This window comes from Haliotis rufescens, unplaced genomic scaffold (genome assembly GCF_023055435.1).
Source record: "Haliotis rufescens isolate VD_foot unplaced genomic scaffold, xgHalRufe1.0.p SCAF_6, whole genome shotgun sequence".
NCBI lineage: Eukaryota > Metazoa > Mollusca > Gastropoda > Lepetellida > Haliotidae > Haliotis > Haliotis rufescens.
Window position 1 is genome coordinate 47,227,381 of NW_025964334.1, and position 19,511 is coordinate 47,246,891.

A 19,511-nucleotide genomic window follows, 5' to 3' on the forward strand; every position below is an offset into this window, starting at 1 on the left:
ATTTTGTTGGATAAACTTATTTCCTTAAAATCAGAGGTATTTCAACATTGCATTCAATGTAATAATCATGATAATGCAACACTAAACATTGGGAAGCCACTTTCTCATTACTTGTCCTGCCAGTGAAATCCAAGCTCCATCTACCTCTGACATTAGTTAGAACTATTTCTAGTGACAATTTGCTGGAGACTTGTGTCAGAAAGTCAGCCTGTGAGTAGATCCAAGGGAGCATCCATTTGATTCGTACGCATGGGGTCTAAAGGACATTTGGTTGTAGAGCAATCTATTTTTTCCCCAGCTGTATCCAACAAACTATTCACTTACTGGACGCAATCAAACAATCTATTCATTTTTTCAATATGAACACAAATTGATGTGTGGGTATTTTCCACAAAACAAACTATTCACTTTTTCACCACTGCCAAGAACCTATTCACTTTTTCACCACTGCCAAGAACCTATTTACCTTTTTCACCACTGCCAAGAACCTATTCACATTTTCACCACTGCCAACAAGCTATTCACCTTTTCACCACTGCCAACAACCTATTCACATTTTCACCACTGCCAAAAACCTATTCACCTTTTTCACCACTGCCTACAAACTATTAATTCTGGCCACACTTTCTGAACAAACCATGCATTTAAAAAACTCTCTCCCCCAAATTGACCAGATCAAGCCTTCAGGCTCTTGATCATCAAGGTACAGCTTGTACCAAGGGTACGACGACATCAATGGGAAACATACAGGATGACAATCATGACAATTTTCAGTCTATTTTCTGGTAATATATCCCAATAATTCTAATGACAAATTTGAATCTGACATAACACCTTCAACATTTATATGCCATTTATCAGAATTTTAATCAGTCAGGCAATATTGTATTTCGAACATGACATTTTCTCGTAACCTCTTAATTGGCAAAGTTTCAACATAATTTAATATGCTCAGATCACATTTCAAATATCTCTCATCATGTTCCAGAAATCTACTATGCCTGTCTGAGTTGGATGTGCATGATTTCAATACATAGCCTAGACTAACCAGTGTGATTAAACCAACACCAGAACTTGGAGGAACCAGACACAATTTTAATTATCTTGTCTTCTTATCATGCTTAAGTTATCACAAAACATATAAACCTTTTCGTTTTTACCTTACTTTCTAAATGCTAGATAATCGAGAGCATTCAAAGAGGGCTGAATGATACACCCTTATTGTACAGCAGTAACAACTATAGTATTTTCATGAGGAAAATACAGTGAATGAGTGATTGGATGAAAAGAGTGTTGCGTCTCAGCCTGTAATATGCAAGTAAGCTCACGGCAGTGTGAAAGTCTTCGAGTCTGAATCGGGCAAGCCAATGGTTGATAGCATGAGCAAACATCCACACAACTAGGTCATGTGACACCCAATCCTCTCTCATACCTCTATACATGCAAAAGGGGCGGTCGGGTAGCCTAGTGGTTAAAGCGTTCGCTCGTCACGCCGAAGACCCGGGTTCGATTCCCGACATGGGTACAATGTGTGAAGCCCATTTCTGGTGTCCCCCGCCGTGATATTGCTGGAATATTGCTAAAAGCGGCGTTAAACCATACTCACTCACTATACATGCAAAAACATATTGAAGTAACTTCTTATAAATATATTGTATGTCAACAATAATAACTTTACAAACTGCTTATTTGTTCATTAATGAATAGACGATATGAGTGAGTGAGTGAGTGAATGAGGTTTTACGCCACTTTTAGCAATATTCCAGCAATATCACGGCGGGGGACACCAGAAATGAGCTTTACACATTGTACCCATGTCGGGAATCGAACCCGGGTCTTCGGCGTGACGAGCTAACGCTTTAACCACTAGGCTACCCGACCGCCCCTAATAGACGATACGAAATCAGTGACATCATTCAGACAATAATGCAAGACTAGCTCCTTTTATCATCAGCCAATCAGGAAACAGTAGTCTAATAGCGGGCGTGACCTAAATAAAAAAATAATTATTTACTTGGGTAATCAATAAAATTCCACACAAGCACTTCCAATTTATTTATGATGTAAGTGTTTTAGAAAAAAACATCGGTCTTACAACATGTACAAGGTTCACTTTTCTATAAAAAAAACCTGCAATTGGATTCAATGTGTCTTAAATGCACCATTCAGTCAAAAATTGAATGAGTGAGTGAGGTCTTTGACAGGCATTTTGAGTGAGTGTGAGTGAGTTGGGTTTAACGCCGCTTTTAACAGTATTCAAGTTATATCACGGCGTGTCAGCTAAATGTGGGAGGAAAGCCCGAAGTGATTCAGGTCTCAGATGTTTACCACTTCGGTGAAACCCATGAGCACGGGTATGGTGCTGACAAACCTAGAACATAATAAGGCGAATCAGGATCCGAACTCACAATCATAGGTTTCTTATAAACGTGCCCAAGGGATGCAACTCTGCACAGCGAATCGCGGCGCCTTAGACGTAACCGGGTGGCCCAGTCGTCTAGTGCCCCTTGACAGGCATTTAGAAGTTGGAAAAACATGAATACATAAAACTTTTTATGGATAACAACTTCTTTTTTTTAGTGTAACGACCCTTTAGAGCTACTTCTTGCCAATTCATCATCCAACTTCTGAATGCCTATCAAAGACTTCATTCGACTCAGTATTCACCTGATGAAAGGGCATGAAGTAGCTCTGAAACGTTGTTACAAAGAATAAAACAAGTTGTTATCCATGAAAAGGGTTATGTATTGGAGTGAGTGAGGCTCAATACTTCCTAAAGACAGCCTGCTACTGTCAGTCTTTGTCTACTGTAATGAGTGCAATGCAGGAACTTCAGACATGGTCTCTGTGTATTTGGGTAATCTTTTAATTGCTAGATTGATCTTCCTTATCAGCATGATCAAATTAATTAATTAATTTAATTGAGTCAGCGGACCAACGAGGTGTTGTCTTAATGTCTTGAACTTGCTAGGCATGGTGTGAATCTCGCCAATCGCCTTAGTGGAGGTAGCCTCAAAAATTCAAACACCTTGTTGCCATTTGTGCCTCGTATGAAACTAAGACATTAGGGGTGAAACGAAACAGAAAGGTCACGATATGATATGTACCATGAAATGCATATAAACGTATGATCACGTGTAAACTTCTTGATTATAATTATTTCAGAGCAGAATCCAAAGCAAAAGCTAATGTAGACACATGTCTGTACCATGGCTATTTTTAGCAGTGAACTCGAAATGCTATTACAATACAGTTTGCGATATTTGATTGACAAAAACTCGTGGGTGAGTTGGGGCAGGAGTAGGTAATTCATTTATGCAGTGTATCAGCTTATTCCGATAAGGAAAAGAACGTATCAGGTATCGTATCATCACATGAAAACTCAAATTGCACATTGTCTCACAGTGGTGAGTTTTCAAAATGAAAGGGGTCGTGGGTCCCAGAGGTTTGCTCCTAGTATTTAAATCTAGGGAGCCCTAAATTGTATACCTTTTAACCTCAGGGCAAAGACAATGACGTTCCCTTGATTTTCATGGTCACTGGTAATACTTGACTCAGCTGAGTTAACAGACAAGTAAAGGAGGCTTTGAATGACTAAAATCAAATTTGCTAGGGTTGCAAATTGGCTCGAGACAGCACTTCACCAACAGTTGTAACCGGTAATTCAACTATAGAGAATAAATTTATATAGCTTCCTTGTAAGAGAAGTCAAGAACATGTACCTGTCAGTGTATAAACTATATTTGTCTATCACTCCCGAGTACAACCAGTTGACTTGAAACACAAATTAATGGTATTCAACAAACATTGTCCCAGCTATACAGACACGCAAAACCAAGGTCACCGACTCCGATCAAAGCATGCATGATACATCTGCAGTGACAGCAACACTTCCTGTATTAGGCATCACCCAAAAACCAGCTCTCCCATTCCAGGTCATACATATTCAAACCCGAACAAGAAGAACAGGTGATATGTGCAAGGAGTTGACCTCGAGGTCACTTGTCTCCTCGCTTGAGATTTAATGTACCTGGGTGGGCCTCAAACTCACTGACCTCCACTCCTGTCATTGTGAGTTCATCGCTGACATAACGTGGCCCTCAGTGGGGAGAGTTACAGACTGTTATATTCTGCCAGGGGAATATTCTCACTGTATTATGTTAATACACTGGTGTACACGGAGGTCATTACAGTGAATGGAGAGGTGTGCATATTCACACATGGCTTGCTGAGGGCGTCAGGAACGATGTTGTCGGGGCTTATGGGAGTGTGGGATATCAGACGATACTGAATTGGTTTTAGTGTTTGGGATCTGATCATAAACCAGGAACGATCATCACTTTGATGACTGACTTATGATCAATCACAGCTTTCCATCTCATTCCGGGAATGTCAACGCGAACACAAAAAGGAACATTCATGATTTAACCTTTCCAAATTAAATTGTCAAAACAAGATTGATCTTGAGAAATACATATTTTGTCCAACCACGGTATTTCTAAAGACTACACATCAGTGTTATAAAATGAATGACGTGTCGTGGGTGTCCTTGATTTGTGCAATACTAATTTAATCAACATGATCCAGGGCCTCCTAAATCTTGAAACGAGGCAGTGGCGTAGCAGAGTGGTCAAAGTGTTCAATCATCACGCCAAGCTCTGGAATTGGTTCAATTTCCCATATGGGCAGAATGTGTGAAGCCCATTCTGGTGTCACCCACTATAATATTGCTGGAATAATTGCCAAACCATACTCACTCTGTAAATATTAAAATATCAACAATGGGGTTAAGACAATGACCCCTGACTTTATTATGCTTAATTTCAGACATTTGGACATCCATCAAATATTTACAGTTGACACTGAAAATACTTTGAATTCATTCTAATGTGAAGAAAAGAAAAAACAAAAAAAAAACAAACAAAAAAAAACAAGAAAAAAAACAAAATTATGCCAACACTAGTTTATAACCATGAACAAAGACTTATGAAAGTGCCCTCAGAGTTGGTCAGTTCAAATAATTTCTTCATTTCTTGTTCTGTTTATACAAATATTATGAATAAGACACTTCACACATCCTTGGCAAATAAACACTATTCCAACAACTTCAACATAAAAAAAGATGTATTCCACCAAATTCACCCAAACCACAAATCTAATATTATACATGTACTGAACATGTCCAATGCCGAATCAGTGACACTCCATGAGAAAAAAACATGCCTGGACAAACCAAAGAAAAATGGCTGAACAAGTTTGTCTGCTGACTTACAATGCGGCCCTTGTAACACTGTGTTTGGGGAAGCAGGGACAGAGCTGCCTGAATGAAAGGTATTTCAAGGGAATGGCTACTTCGCTGTCAATCAAAGCAACATTAAAATACACCCACTCAGTCAACAGCCAGGGTGGTTTCAGAGGCACATGAATGAGTAATGTGGAATGCGGCAGAATCTCATCACAAGCTGATGTCTGGTCAATTCAGTTGTGTTTGTTTAAAATATTTAGATGTGAATATCTTGTCTTTTGTCACAAGAGGTGAGTGAATGTTGTTTTATTTCACAGTTAGTTGGTTTGGTTGGTTTGTTGTTTTACACCGCACTCTGCAATATTCCAGTTAGATGACAGCGGGCTGTAAATAATCAAGTCTGGACCAGACAATCAAGTGATTGACATCATGAGCACTGACCTACCCAATTGGGATACGATGACATGCATCAACGAAGTCAGTGAGCCTGCCCATCCGAACCTGTTAGCCGCTTCTTATGTATGGGTTGCGGAAGACCAGTTCTAACCTGGATCTTTAGACACAGTTCAGTCAGACTCAAAGTAGAATTGAGTTAGTTCTACACTAATCAGCGTATGTTTCTAATGGGTCAATCTGGAGTCATTGCATAGACGTTGGATTCAGTGAGTTGGGTTTACCACTGCTTTGAGCTATATTTCAGATATCTATATTTCAGATATATCAAGCATGGCACTGACAAACCTAAAAACATAATCAGGGAATTTCTAAGATTTGAACCCAGGATCATAGGTTTCATGCATGCCAAAGGGGAGCAACTCTGCAACAGTGAGTGAGTGAGTGAGTATGGTTTTACGCCGCTTTTAGCAATATTCCAGCAATATCACGGCGGGGGACACCAGAAATGGGCTTCACACATTGTACCCAAGTCGGGAATCGAACCTGGGTCTTCGGCGTGACAAGCGAACGCTTTAACCACTAGGCTACCCGACCGCCCAACTCTGCAACAGTGATATTGCTGTGCCCTAAAAAGCAGAGACAAAAATAACGGCTGTTGTCAACTCAGATGAGGTGGTAGAGGAACCATAGCCACAGACTATCTGTGGTTCCAAGGTTCCAATTATATCGCCTTGAAAATAATGGTAAAGGAATTTCTTGAAGGGGTGGGAACTAGGCTGGAATTTCTGGGCTCGTAGCGCCACCATTGGCTATTATGAGCATCTAATCACGTGAGCACCTTGATTAAAAACATGAAAAGATTTGGTGGTACAAATGCTTTGCAAATCCTGCAATTGACCAAAATCTGTTTTCTATAGGACTATGCATAGACTCGTTGGTCCAACTAAAATAAAACTCCATAATTCCAGCCTAGTTCTGCATGGGTGACAACTGGACTTTTATAGTCCCTTGCCTCGGGAAGATGCTTTATACACTGCTCTAACAGTACATGCATCCTGGCGCTCCTGGCACAAACAGCGTTCACAGTTCACAATGGACTGTTCACATCAGGCTGTCACCACACTACAGCAGTCGGAGGACAATAGACAGACACATCCTCTTTGATTCATCATAACCCCCGACCTGTTCATCTGTTGTTCACCTGTGTGGGTCAGGGCAGTAACACATGTTGCCTGATGCCAGGTGCTGACCTGACGTGGACGGAATCAATGGGACGGCGACACATACCAGCTCAACAGTGCCTGGGAGCAAGGACGGTTTTGCTCCATAGTCAGTACTACCCTATCAGGCTGCAATGTGTTCTCTTGCTCTCTTCTCTAGTCAGCATTACTCCAGCTGTATCATGGCAGCCTGTAAATAATCTAGTTGGGACCAGAAAAACAGTGACTGATATCATGAGCAACCTCTCATGCCACTTGGTTACAGTGACATATAACCAAGTCACCAGGCCTAACCACATCCAGTTCAGTGGTGTCTTAACATTACCTGTCCCAACTAATTTATGTCAGTTCCAACTTCAGCAAATGAACAAACAAAGAAATATTTCCTGCTTATAGTTCTTACAACATCATGTTCAATGCACTGAAGTCAGCTCTGAAGTAACTTAGTTAGATCCACACACCATAACCACAAAGTTCAGTCACAATTTATTTAATAATATTTTATATATTTCAAGACAAAGTCGCTACAGATATATTTTTAACATCGAAGCAAAGCAAAATGTTATTTCCTTGCAATAATAACCAACGAGGGGAAACCCTGATGGTAACAGACAGGCTGACTTCATTTGAAAAAATATACTTATATGAATATCGCTGATGGTTTGTTCAACAATAAAGATAATAAGGTACTCTATTTGCCGGTCCACAGGGACTGGCAGTCACATGAATTACCAGTCCAAGGCTAAATTTTACAGGTAAAAAACTGGTAATTACTGGTAAATGGGAACACTGAACAAGCAATAGACTTACGTCACTTAGAACCCAAGCTAACCCACTGATACCCCCGGCATGCCGCGGGGTCTGCCAAATTGTAATCTTGCTGAGTCAAACCAAAGATCTACATACGTCTTTTGTCAAACCAGCAATAAGATGCACACAGGTTTTCCTTACTGTGATGATGTGTCATGCACTTAGCATGATCTGTGTGTGGTCAAATCATCGAAGATCCTGTTTCTTATTCAGCATGAAGTAACCTTTCGGCATTTACAATTCATGACCGGTGGGTTGGTGTTGGCAAAGGGGCTACACGTGTGTTGCACTGACATCACCTAGCAGTCGAACAACCAGTGACAAGATGAACATTTGACGTCAAATAAAATTTCAGTATTTGATGTTATACACGAGGGGGTCTTTTCATAGCTCTTGTGTTAAATGTTAAAGGTATGGAGGGTTCCTTAATTCAAATACTAATGGAGCAAATCTCAGGGACCCCTGGACGCCCATTACCTATAATTTCAAGCACTGGTAACTGCAGGTACCCGATCCCCATTTTCAATTTGCATTGGTTGTGAGGCTCACTGCGGCTGGATTTACTGGTTTGAGGTAAAGGTGCAACACAGGGGCTGATCTGTAACCCTGAGGCCTCTGGGATTCCTCAGGACACATCAAGGTTAGTTTACATTCATAGGGACATGTCGAGGCTAGTTTAAATTCATCAAAGGAAAAGTTAAGGTTAGTTTAAATGCATAAGGACTTGTGAAAGATTAGCTTAAATTCATAAGGATATATAGTTACAAATAAATTCATAAAGATATGTTGAGGTTAGGGCTGGGACGGGTAACTCGGGTACTTGAGTTAAGTGGGTCCTGAGTAGGACCCGGGTACCCACAGGACTACCCGGACCCGTAGATAGTCACGTAATATATTGTTTAATGACAAAAATGATCTAAAACTGTAAGTCACCAATCTTCCCATTTCTTTCTGACTATGCACCATTCCTTCTGACTTTTAAATATTTGAATTAAAATAAAACTTCATGCAGTAAGATTCAGTGTATGCAAGACCAGATCGCTTTACACATGTATCTAAATACATTTTGCCAGGGCTATGGTGAAACTTTTCCAAATCAGCGCTATTTACAGCGGGTATCTGGGTTGGGTCAGGTAATAGGGTGATGGGACCTGGGTAGGGTTGGGTAATAGGGTGATGGGACCTGGGTAGGGTCAGGTAATAGGGTGATGGGACCTGGGTTGGGTCGGGTAATAGGGTGATGGGACCTGGGTAGGGTCAGGTAATAGGGTGATGGGACCTGGGTAGGGTCAGGTAATAGGGTGATGGGACCTGGGTAGGGTCAGGTAATAGGGTGATGGGACCTGGGTAGGGTCGGGTAATAGGGTGATGGGTACCTGGGTGGTAAATTTGGACTCTAGACTCAAGCCCTAGTTGAGGTTACTTAATTCATATGAGGATGAGTCACATGCTGCTGGAGACTAATTTAATCCTAGTTGTCTAGAAGCAATTCTTCTTGCCCGTAACAGATATATTCTGTCCTTTCCATGACTAGCCAGTTACAATCTATCTCATGCACATGAGCAGCATGTTAGAGTATGTATGATTCTACATATTAAAAAGGCCATGACAGGGTTCAACATGGCCTCACATCCACCAACACAGGAGAACTACTGCTATACTAAAGGTCATTTCTGCCACAATGCAGTATAAATGATACACAAATAACTAGTTCCAGACGACTAGAGACTAGCTGGACTTCTGTCAGGGCATCCAAAAGGACTAGTAGACCAGCTGGACGTCTGTCCTGGTGTCCAAAATGACTAGTAAACTAGCTGGATGTCGGACATGGCATCAAAAATGACTAGTAGACTAGCTGGACATCTGTCATGGCATTGAAAATGACTAGTAGACTAGGTGGACATTCGTCCTGGTGTCCAAAATGACTAGTGAAAAGCTGTACGAAAGACCACAGACAAATGCATACCTTTTAATAATACAATCATCTTCCCGAGGCAAGAGAGTTAACTGACTATAAAAGTCCAGTTTCCACCCTTGCCGAACAAGACTGGAATTCCTGGGCTCGATCGTAGCGCCACCAGCATGACCAGTGGCTGTTATGAGTTATGTCCCTTCTAAAGCTCTACTATGGACCAATCAGATTTCACCTCTCGTATCACTTGCATTTGCTTCAAACAAAATGGCGGCGCCAAGTCAGGATGATCTGATCGATAATCAAGATCTATATTGTGATGAAACGGGTCTTACATCGCGAAGGGCATCAAATCACGCGGGCATCTTGATTAAATACATGGAAAGATCTGGAAAATATCTGTTGACAACGAGTTGGCGGTGCACATGCTTTTCAAATCCAGCAATCGGCCGAAATCTGCACGACAGTTTACAAACCGCATTTCAATTTCGTTGTGTGATTTTGATTGGACTATGTATAGACTTGTTAGTCAAGCCAAAATGTAACTCCATAATACCAGCCTAGTTCGGCAAGGGGGGAAACTGGACTTCTACAGTCAGCTGACTCTCTTGGCTCGGAAGATGTAATACAATGTGCAATATCCCATTATATTTTCATGATCTGAGATCAATATTTATCACTGACATGATGTTTTCCATTAATAAGTAGTCTTCGACTTAAACATGCCAATAATGCGACCAACATATTGATTAATCCATATAACCATTAAAAAGCTCTAAATACGCAAGAACACATCTGAACACAACATCAATAACCTTATGACCTTGATTAAACATTATATTGATCAATCTGTCATAAATATGATATACATTACTATATCACACAGTCAGGATGTATGGCAATCAACACATGTTCATATACAACCATCAATCATGTTGTCAATGAAGGCTGCAAGAAGCCACAAGACCTCAGTCATGCTAATGTGATATGTACCACTTGATGGGGACTGTACACACGCGTGGACAAGCTTCCTACTTGACCAACTGAGGCTATTCAATTATTGGTGTATATTATCACCTTGCTGTTAACACTGGCTTCATTACCATGATAATTGCTGTGGCCTGTTGATTCATGGACACAGGAACTATCCCTCGTAACAATCAGCTTACCTGGGATAAGCTGTTAAGTGTTTGTTTATATGTTTATGTAAGGATAATGTTGATCAGGTTTCAAAACAAACAGTCAAGCCCCGTAAGCTGGGATAAGGTCAACTAATAGACGTGGCAGAACATGCTGTTCACAAGTTGTCTTTTATGACTTCATAATGTATAAAAATGAAGTATTATTAATTTCATAACTTGACAAGTTTCACTAAATATTTTTAAAATATATATCAAATTCATATTTAGGGCTGTATTATCATATTAAGTTTAATGTCACATTTACACATTATGTACTTTAACTTGGTGCCATTACTTTTCAGTGTCTCTTAAATGAAGCCACAATCAGATCATTAACCTTCAAATTATATTTTTTAAACTGACAGTAACAGACCCACATATTGTTATGTAGTATTAGAAACTAAGGAGGTTGTCAAGACATTGATGTTTTCTGTAATTGTATTTAAATCTACAGACATCCTAAAACTTTGAATTTTCCCATTTGACTTTCTGCAAGCGCCCCTTGTATTTTTGCTCTTAATTTTAAACTTTTTATATACAAGAAACACAACAATAATTGAAATCACAGGCAAACATCATTAACTTTTGAACATGTCAAATGCTTGAACTTGAAAGCATAAAGTTTATTCTTCAATACATTACAGAGATACATGTCAGCATACAGTCGATTCAGGACACATAGTATCATTAATGTGTGCACATGCCATACAGGTCATCAAAACGTCTGTTCCTAATCTACTGCTATAATTAAAAACACATTTAATACCCCCAGGAGAGAATTATAGTGCCTGCATGTATCCCCAAGTTATTTACATCATAATTATTATCCTAAGAGCTCAATTACTTAAAGAGTTTCAAACTTTCTGTAGACATTATAACCTGTTTTCATTATTCAGCCAAGGCATAAACGCTTTGATGGTTACCATGGTTACGTTTCAATTAGCCTGTTCAATGTCCCTCTAGACACAAGAGAAGAGGACATACAATATACCACTGACCCAAACAAGTCTGCATGTATCTTTGCAATTTGATTCTATTTAGTCTACTGACTGTATAGCTTTATAATTGCAATAGAAATTGACAACAATTATGTAGATAAAGCACTCCCAATAAACGACACTTCAAGCTGTGCAGAGAACACAAAACCATACCAGCAGACTTCTTTAATCATGTAAGTCACCATTAATAATTTTTTATCTCTGTTCTAATCATAAAGGTATTAAGTAAAACAGATGTGTTACTCAAAAGGACTGGGGAATCCATGCCTCACAGACGAGGTTCAGCCTGCAAACCAACAGAACAAAACATCCAGATCAAAATCATTAAACTAGCTCGTAATCACACTGGCAAATATTAGACTTCACAATCAAAGTGGTTACAGCTTAATTGTTTACCCACTATCATGATCTAAAAGGTCACAATGACCCTAGGTTAGTGTGGTTGTTTACCTGGTGGTTACCATGGCGACACATATAGCTTAGTGTACGTTTACTACATATATAATGGCCTCTTAATCATTTACACACACCTTCCTGACAAGTTCTTGAAAGACATAATTAAGTAGTTCCTGTTCCATATGATATGCAGTTTGAGTAGGGGTGTAAAGATTCACAACAGTTTGGTGTCAACTGATGGGAATGAGTGTCCATCTTCCCGAGGCAAGAGAGTCAACTGACAATAAAAGTCCAGTTTCAACCCTTGCCAAACTAGGCAGGAATTATGGAGATATATTTGGGGTGGAATAACAATTCTATTCATAGTCCAATAAAAATCCCATAACGAAATAAAATTCCAGTGCATAAAACTGCCGTGCAGATTTCTGTCGATTGCAGGATTTGCAAAGCATGTGTATCGAAAACTTGGTGTCAACTTTTTGTCACTCTGTGAAGTAAGACCCGTGATATTACAACAAACATCAATTATTTGAAGCAAGTGTAAGTGATATAAGAGGTGGAATCTGATTGGGCAATAGGAGGAACAGAGAAGGGGCATAACTCATAACTCACTGGTGGCGCCACGATTGAACCCAGATTTTCCATCCTAGTTCAGCAAGGGTGGAAACTGGACTTTCACAGTCAGATAACTCCCTTTCCTCAGGACAGGGACAAGTGTCTGACAATCCAGCATTCAAAATTCATGTAATCTGTTAGCCTGAGACGACTAAATTGTGCCAAGGACAAGTCAAATCCATTGATTGTAGTCCTCATTGACCAGTAACCTTTGAGGACTGTAAATGCATCAAGGATGCTACAAATAGGAACAGAATACAACTGACAGAAAGTGTCTTGTTCAAGCAGGAGTAGGTCCAAGCTCTGAGAACTTGTAAAATACTGAGGTTCTTCTATACTCTTCTTAAACAAAACTAATTTCTGAGGCTGTTTTTCCCAACCTATTGCTATCAAGACATCAGCTGTATTGTAACACATGTAGTGTTACAGATGCAGGAGTCATATGCCCTATCATTAATGCTGGGGCAACTGGTTGAATGATATGTCAATAACTCAATCCTGACAGTCAGGTCGTTTATCAATCTACAGTCATATCTGAGCAATATGGAACAAAACAATTAGGAAATTGGATATATAGATTTAGTTTGAGAACATATTTTATTTTGTCAGGTAATGTCAATTAACTTGATGAATTTCCTGCTGAAATGACTGATAGCAACAGTGGCAATCAACAATCATATATCACCACGACCGTGAAGATTCGGGGTAGAATAGGTCTTCAGCAACCCATGCTTGCCATAAAAGGTGACTATGCTTGTTGTAATAGGCAACTAACGGGATTGGGTGGTCAGGCTCACTGACTTGGTTGAAGCATGTCATGATCCCAATTGCATGGATCGATGCTCATTATGTCAATCACTGGATTGTCTGGCCCAGAATCGATTATTTACAGACCGCGGGAATATTGCTGAGTGCGGCGTTAAACAACAAACAAACAAACATCATATATCACCACAGTAAACTAAGCACTGTTTTCATATTGGCTCAAACACAGTTACATATCAGCAAATTCAAACTAATAATTACTGTAATTTAATATTTCATTAATTTATAACTTGATTTAGTCACGATATGGCTGAAATATTGCCGATGTGACTATAAACATTAACTCACTCACTCACTCACTGTAATTTAATAATTTTTGTATAATGCGAAAAAAATTCAAATGATCATAATTGATCAATGATCGCTTTGAGGACTATTTTATATGAATTTTTTAGAGCAATAATCCTCACTATTATAATAAATATTTTAAAAATAAATAAATATAAATACTTAAATATTATCTACAGATATCATTTACACAATGTCATATACATGTCACACAAAACAGCTCCATAACTAAAAAAACAGCAACTAAAAAAAACGTCATGATTATCCAACATTTGAAAAAAGATGCTTAAACCAATTTCTCGGTGCTTGCCCATAATATATTTAATACTTGTAACTCTATCATGTCTATGCTTCAACTTAGCAGATAAGCAGAAGTTTTTCATTTCCTTGTAAAAATAGCCTAGACACAACAGAACACTTCCAGGAAATGTCCTTGAGGTAAATTTCTAGTACAGGGCAAACTTCAAGTCCAACATTGTGTCTACAATTACGCAAGGCCGAGTGTCTACCAGTACACAACAATTCCACACTGTAGCCATTAGAATTATTGCCCTGGGTGCTATATTATGTCAGAGTTTAATTATTCTAGCAACTTGTTCACCTTTATCGTGATTATTTGAAAAATGTCCAGCACGAGGACAGACCAGTCTTTCAGTTCCCTGTAGGGATCCCGGGGCAAGAGAGATAACCAGTTTCCAATCTTGTACATGCTGTAAGTGTCAGTCACTATGAGCATAAGGTGTAGGGGCGGAGCCAGGATTAAAAAAAGGGGATGGTCCAGCCATTTGTAACTTGGGGGGTAGGGGTGGCGTGCGTCTTGGGGGTCTTACTAAAAAAATCACAAACATTACATGTAAACCATTATTAATAATTTTCTTTAACAACCAAATCAACATGTGTCTCCTAGCTTACTGTGTGTCACTGTAGCCGCACATTGGTCTGTGAGCAGGGCTGTACCCACAGAGTGGTCTGTGAGCAGGGCTGTACCCACAGAGTGGTCTGTGAGCAGGGCTGTACCCACAGAGTGGTCTGTGAGCAGGGCTGTACCCACAGAGTGGTCTGTGAGCAGGGCTGTACCCACAGAGTGGTCTGTGAGCAGGGCTGTACCCACAGAGTGGTCTGTGAGCAGGGCTGTACCCACAGAGTGGTCTGTGAGCAGGGCTGTACCCACAGAGTGGTCTGTGAGCAGGGCTGTACCAACAGAGTGGTCTGTGAGCAGGACAGTACGCACAGAGTAGTCTGTGAGCAGGACAGTACCCACAGAGTGGTCTGTGAGCAGGGCTGTACCCACAGAGTAGTCTGTGAGCAGGGCAGTACCCACAGAGTGGTCTGTGAGCAGGACAGTACCCACAGAGTGGTCTGTGAGCAGGAGGGTACCCACAGAGTGGTCTGTGAGCAGGGCTGCACCCACAGAGTGGTCTGTGAGCAGGAGGGTACCCACAGAGTAGTCTGTGAGCAGGGCTGCACCCACAGAGTGGTCTGTGAGCAGGAGGGTACCCACAGAGTGGTCTGTGAGCAGGGCTGTACCCACAGAGTGGTCTGTGAGCAGGGCTGTACCCACAGAGTGGTCTGTGAGCAGGGCTGTACCCACAGAGTGGTCTGTGAGCAGGGCTGTACCAACAGAGTGGTCTGTGAGCAGGGCTGTACCCACAGAGTGGTCTGTGAGCAGGGCTGCACCCACAGAGTGGTCTGTGAGCAGGGCTGTACCCACAGAGTGGTCTGTGAGCAGGGCTGTACCCACAGAGTGGTCTGTGAGCAGGGCTGTACCAACAGATTGGTCTGTGAGCAGGGCTGTACCCACAGATTGGTCTGTGAGCAGGACAGGACCCACAGATTGGTCTGTGAGCAGGACAGGACCCACAGATTGGTCTGTGAGCAGGACAGTACCCACAGAGTGGTCTGTGAGCAGGGCTGTACCCACAGAGTGGTCTGTGAGCAGGGCTGTACCCACAGATTGGTCTGTGAGCAGGGTTGTACCCACAGAGTGTTCTGTGAGCAGGGCTGTACCCACAGAGTGGTCTGTGAGCAGGACAGTACCCACAGATTGGTCTGTGAGCAGGACAGTACCCACAGAGTGTTCTGTGAGCAGGACAGTAACCACAGAGCAGCTGCAGAGTGGTCTGTGAGCAGGACAGTACCCACAGAGTGGTTTGTTAGCAGGACAGTACCCACAGAGTGGTCCATGAGCAGGACAGTACCCACAGAGTGGTCTGTTGGCATGACAGCGGGTTAATACTTTCCCTGCAAGAATCAGTGTGTAACCATGGTAACTGTATCTTACCAGTAAACTGAACATGTGATGGGTTCCACATCCTCCCTGCTACTTGGAATCAACACATCTGTAAATAACAACAACATTGTCATAGTGTGATTATCAGTTAACATTAATGCTTTACACTATAAGTGCAGAAAAAAGTGGCAACAGAGAATTATGAGCACAATATCTTTATTGCTTTGATGACGATAATACTGCATCATGAAAAGGTGACCAATTGGACAGTGAGTGAGTGAGTGTTTACTGCTGCTGCGTATTCCATGTATATCACAGTGTGTAAGCCTACTGTTGGAGGAAAGCCTGAAGTGATGCAGGTCTCAGATGTTTACTACTTTGGTGAAAGATTAGACAATGACAACAAACTACAGCTGACAACTTCAGGATAGTCCTATTTTAGTCTTTCATTCTGTAACACAAACAGACTGACATTGACTGTTTTACATTTGCCAGTCTGACCACCTGAAGTTAAACTTACCGGTCATTATTAAAGTTTACTGGCGTTTGCCCAGTGGTCCGTTAAATTAGGGGTGAGGTGAAGTGGGGTTTAATGTTGGGTTCAAGATTATTGCACTTATATAGCGATGTGCATGCATATGTGTGTGTGTGTGTGTGCAGCTAGCCCACTGAGGTACCATGCCACAGTTTAACATGAATACCCCACTCAGACACAGTATACCAAATCTGAGCTGATGAGTCCTTTATTTAATCCCCTTAATGTCGAGCACCAGACAGGGTAACAACAAGTACCATCTTTTAATGTCTTTTGGTACGACTTGACCAGGGATCGAACCCTGTCTTTCTAGTCGCCGGACAGACGCTCTACCACTTGACCACAGAGGCAGTCGCAATATGGGGATGTCACGCTACGCCTACCCCAAATACTGACAAATATGGTAATACTTGATACGATATGTTTTGTGATAATAACAAACAAACACATCTCCATTATATTCAATGTCAACAAGAACTTGTTGCTGCCAACTAGTTTGTGTTTAACTCACATGACTGAGTAATGTAGCTTGTTCTGTTACAATATGCATATACTCAGCAATTTTTTCAAACCAATAAAAGCAGCTATTTCCACCTCTTATATTCTAACATGATACTGTAGAAAACAAAGGACAATTTACCATGGAGTTTTTTTGCAAACCTGGATAGATGTGTCATGCCATGTAAACACTTACACTCAATCCTTCAGTGACATCAAGTCAATCACGAGGCAGTATCAATGCTAAAAGCTGATTGAAGTGCAAATTACTAACACAACATTCATAGGTTGCAATTATGTAATACAAAATTGATTGAAAAGGCCTGTACCACAACTTGACCATGACTGATCACCTTATCTTTGATCTCCATGTCATCGGTCACACATGTGCAAGGCATGTTTGACAAGCAACATTTCAATATCATAGATTACAGAGTCTGGACAGGTAAAGATGTAATGCTATGCTCCAGAGCAGTGATAGATAACAGCCTGATTAGATTCTGCTCTCCTAATTCTTTGCCATAACACTACCCAAAAGGCATGGACCTATTCATGCTGCAGGTATATAGTTTTATAACCCTTGTAAATGTTCAGTGAATTAGCATTTGTCGTAAAACATGCATATTTGAAGCATACATTGGACCATACTATTAGCTGTGCTAATTGATATACAGATGTTAATTAGGTCACCAGTGTCAACTGTGAACCTGAAGCAATGCTGGGCAACATGCTTCTCACGTCAATATACACAACCCATACTTGCATATGTTGTGTAGTGGTCATCAGTTTTTAAGAAAAAAAACAGTGAGCTGTTGTCTGTACTTAAATAAAAAAAAATGACACAATGAAATACCCAGATGTAATATTTTCGCACACATCTCTAGTTTCAACTTTCAGTTGTTTCATTCGGTCACAGGACCCAATCTTTGTTTTGAATAATTTCTTTGTCATTATTTGACATATAGGCCGAATGATTACCAGCAAGTTCATATCGAGATGTACAGAGGTGTTTAATATTCAGCATGTCTGTCATGTTCATTTTTTGTGTTAAACTCTCTGTAAAAAGTGAAACTGTATATCAAGCTTCTTAAAAACAAACTGGCATGACATTAGATAACATTTCATTCATACCACCTGAATACTTGAATCTTACCTGCTTACAGTTAAAACGTCAACAAAGTGATCATGACAACAAAAAAAGCGTTCTGTAGATTGAAACTTTACTGATAACGACAGTCGTCATCGCTTTCATATTTTCACATAAAAACAACAGCTGACATCTATAAATCAATGAGCATCTGCCATGATCGTTATGAGCACGCGACAGTATTTCAAAACATTTACACATGCTGGGTTTCAAACAAAAGTTGAACACAGGTGTGACAGACTTGACATAAACATTGTAAATACAGGGGTAAAAATCGAATTTAGTCGCCTGATCAGACGCGGTTTTTGTGTATTTACCTCACAGAGACTCTTGGAGTGTTGATAACACAAACACAAATATTCCCTGCCCGTTTTGAGACTCAGGTGTGACTTCTATCAACAAGTGTCCGCTTCATCTTTGCCCATCACGAAACAGCGCCACCTCTCGGACAGGTAGTAGTATGTCCAGGGGAAGTCAGTCATATAATACCAGTTTAACCTGCATACCGTTAAAAAATTGAAATTTGACTTTCACACAATATGGGTTTTCATTATTTTTCAAATGGAACGATCTCTCTGTAAATGAGAAAAGTTAATCGTATGTAGTTATTCGAACATCTGCTTAAAAATACTAATTCTCGTCACGTGGAAAAAAAACTGAAAATTATATTTCAACACTTCAATATGTACAGGAGATGATTCAAATTTGAAAACAAATAAAAACAAACTGGGGTTTTATTTGAAAACAAGACTTTCAGATTGATATAAACTTTCGGTTTAGTATGAATTAGATTTTGTAGGTAACATTGTCAATACCTTACAATATTGTAAACGTAGTGTATTAAACCGAGCAGTATTAACGATGCCATATTTTAAGGACGTAATGAACTTATAGTCATTTCTAAAAAGCCATAAAAAACATTACATTACTATTCTTAATGGCACTTTTGAAATTGCAAAACATACCAATCATACGTACGTAGTGTGACTTTATTTCTTTAAAATATTTACATTGGAAGCCTTTATAGAATCTGACCAGAGAGTGGTGAATGATGTTAACGTCGCATCAAAACTAATCCAGCTGCACTACAGCGACCTGTAAATAATCGAGCATGGACCAGACAAACCAGTGACGGCAGGAGAAGCCATCCACGACATGGATAACCGCGACACGGAACCAGTCAAGTCAAAGAGCATGACAACCCGACCGACAATA

At 40.3% G+C, this 19,511-nt stretch overlaps 1 protein-coding gene across 4 annotated transcripts in view; it reads right to left on the reverse strand.

Moving 5' to 3' along the window:
• LOC124142879 (rab11 family-interacting protein 1-like) overlaps positions 1 to 18,732 on the reverse strand; it is a 64,260-nt gene extending 45,528 nt beyond the window's left edge. For all 4 annotated transcript variants that reach the window (XR_007218703.1, XR_007218704.1, XM_046511566.2 and 1 more), the window contains exons 1-2: positions 18,614 to 18,732; positions 16,168 to 16,225 (exon numbers count right to left, since the gene is read on the reverse strand). Coding sequence is in view for 2 of the 4 variants with exons in the window: in XM_046511566.2 (XP_046367522.2) it covers positions 16,168 to 16,198 (31 nt within the window). In the remaining 2 variants the exon portion in view is untranslated. The remainder of the gene's footprint in view (positions 1 to 16,167; positions 16,226 to 18,613) is intronic.
• Positions 18,733 to 19,511: the final 779 nt, after the last annotated feature.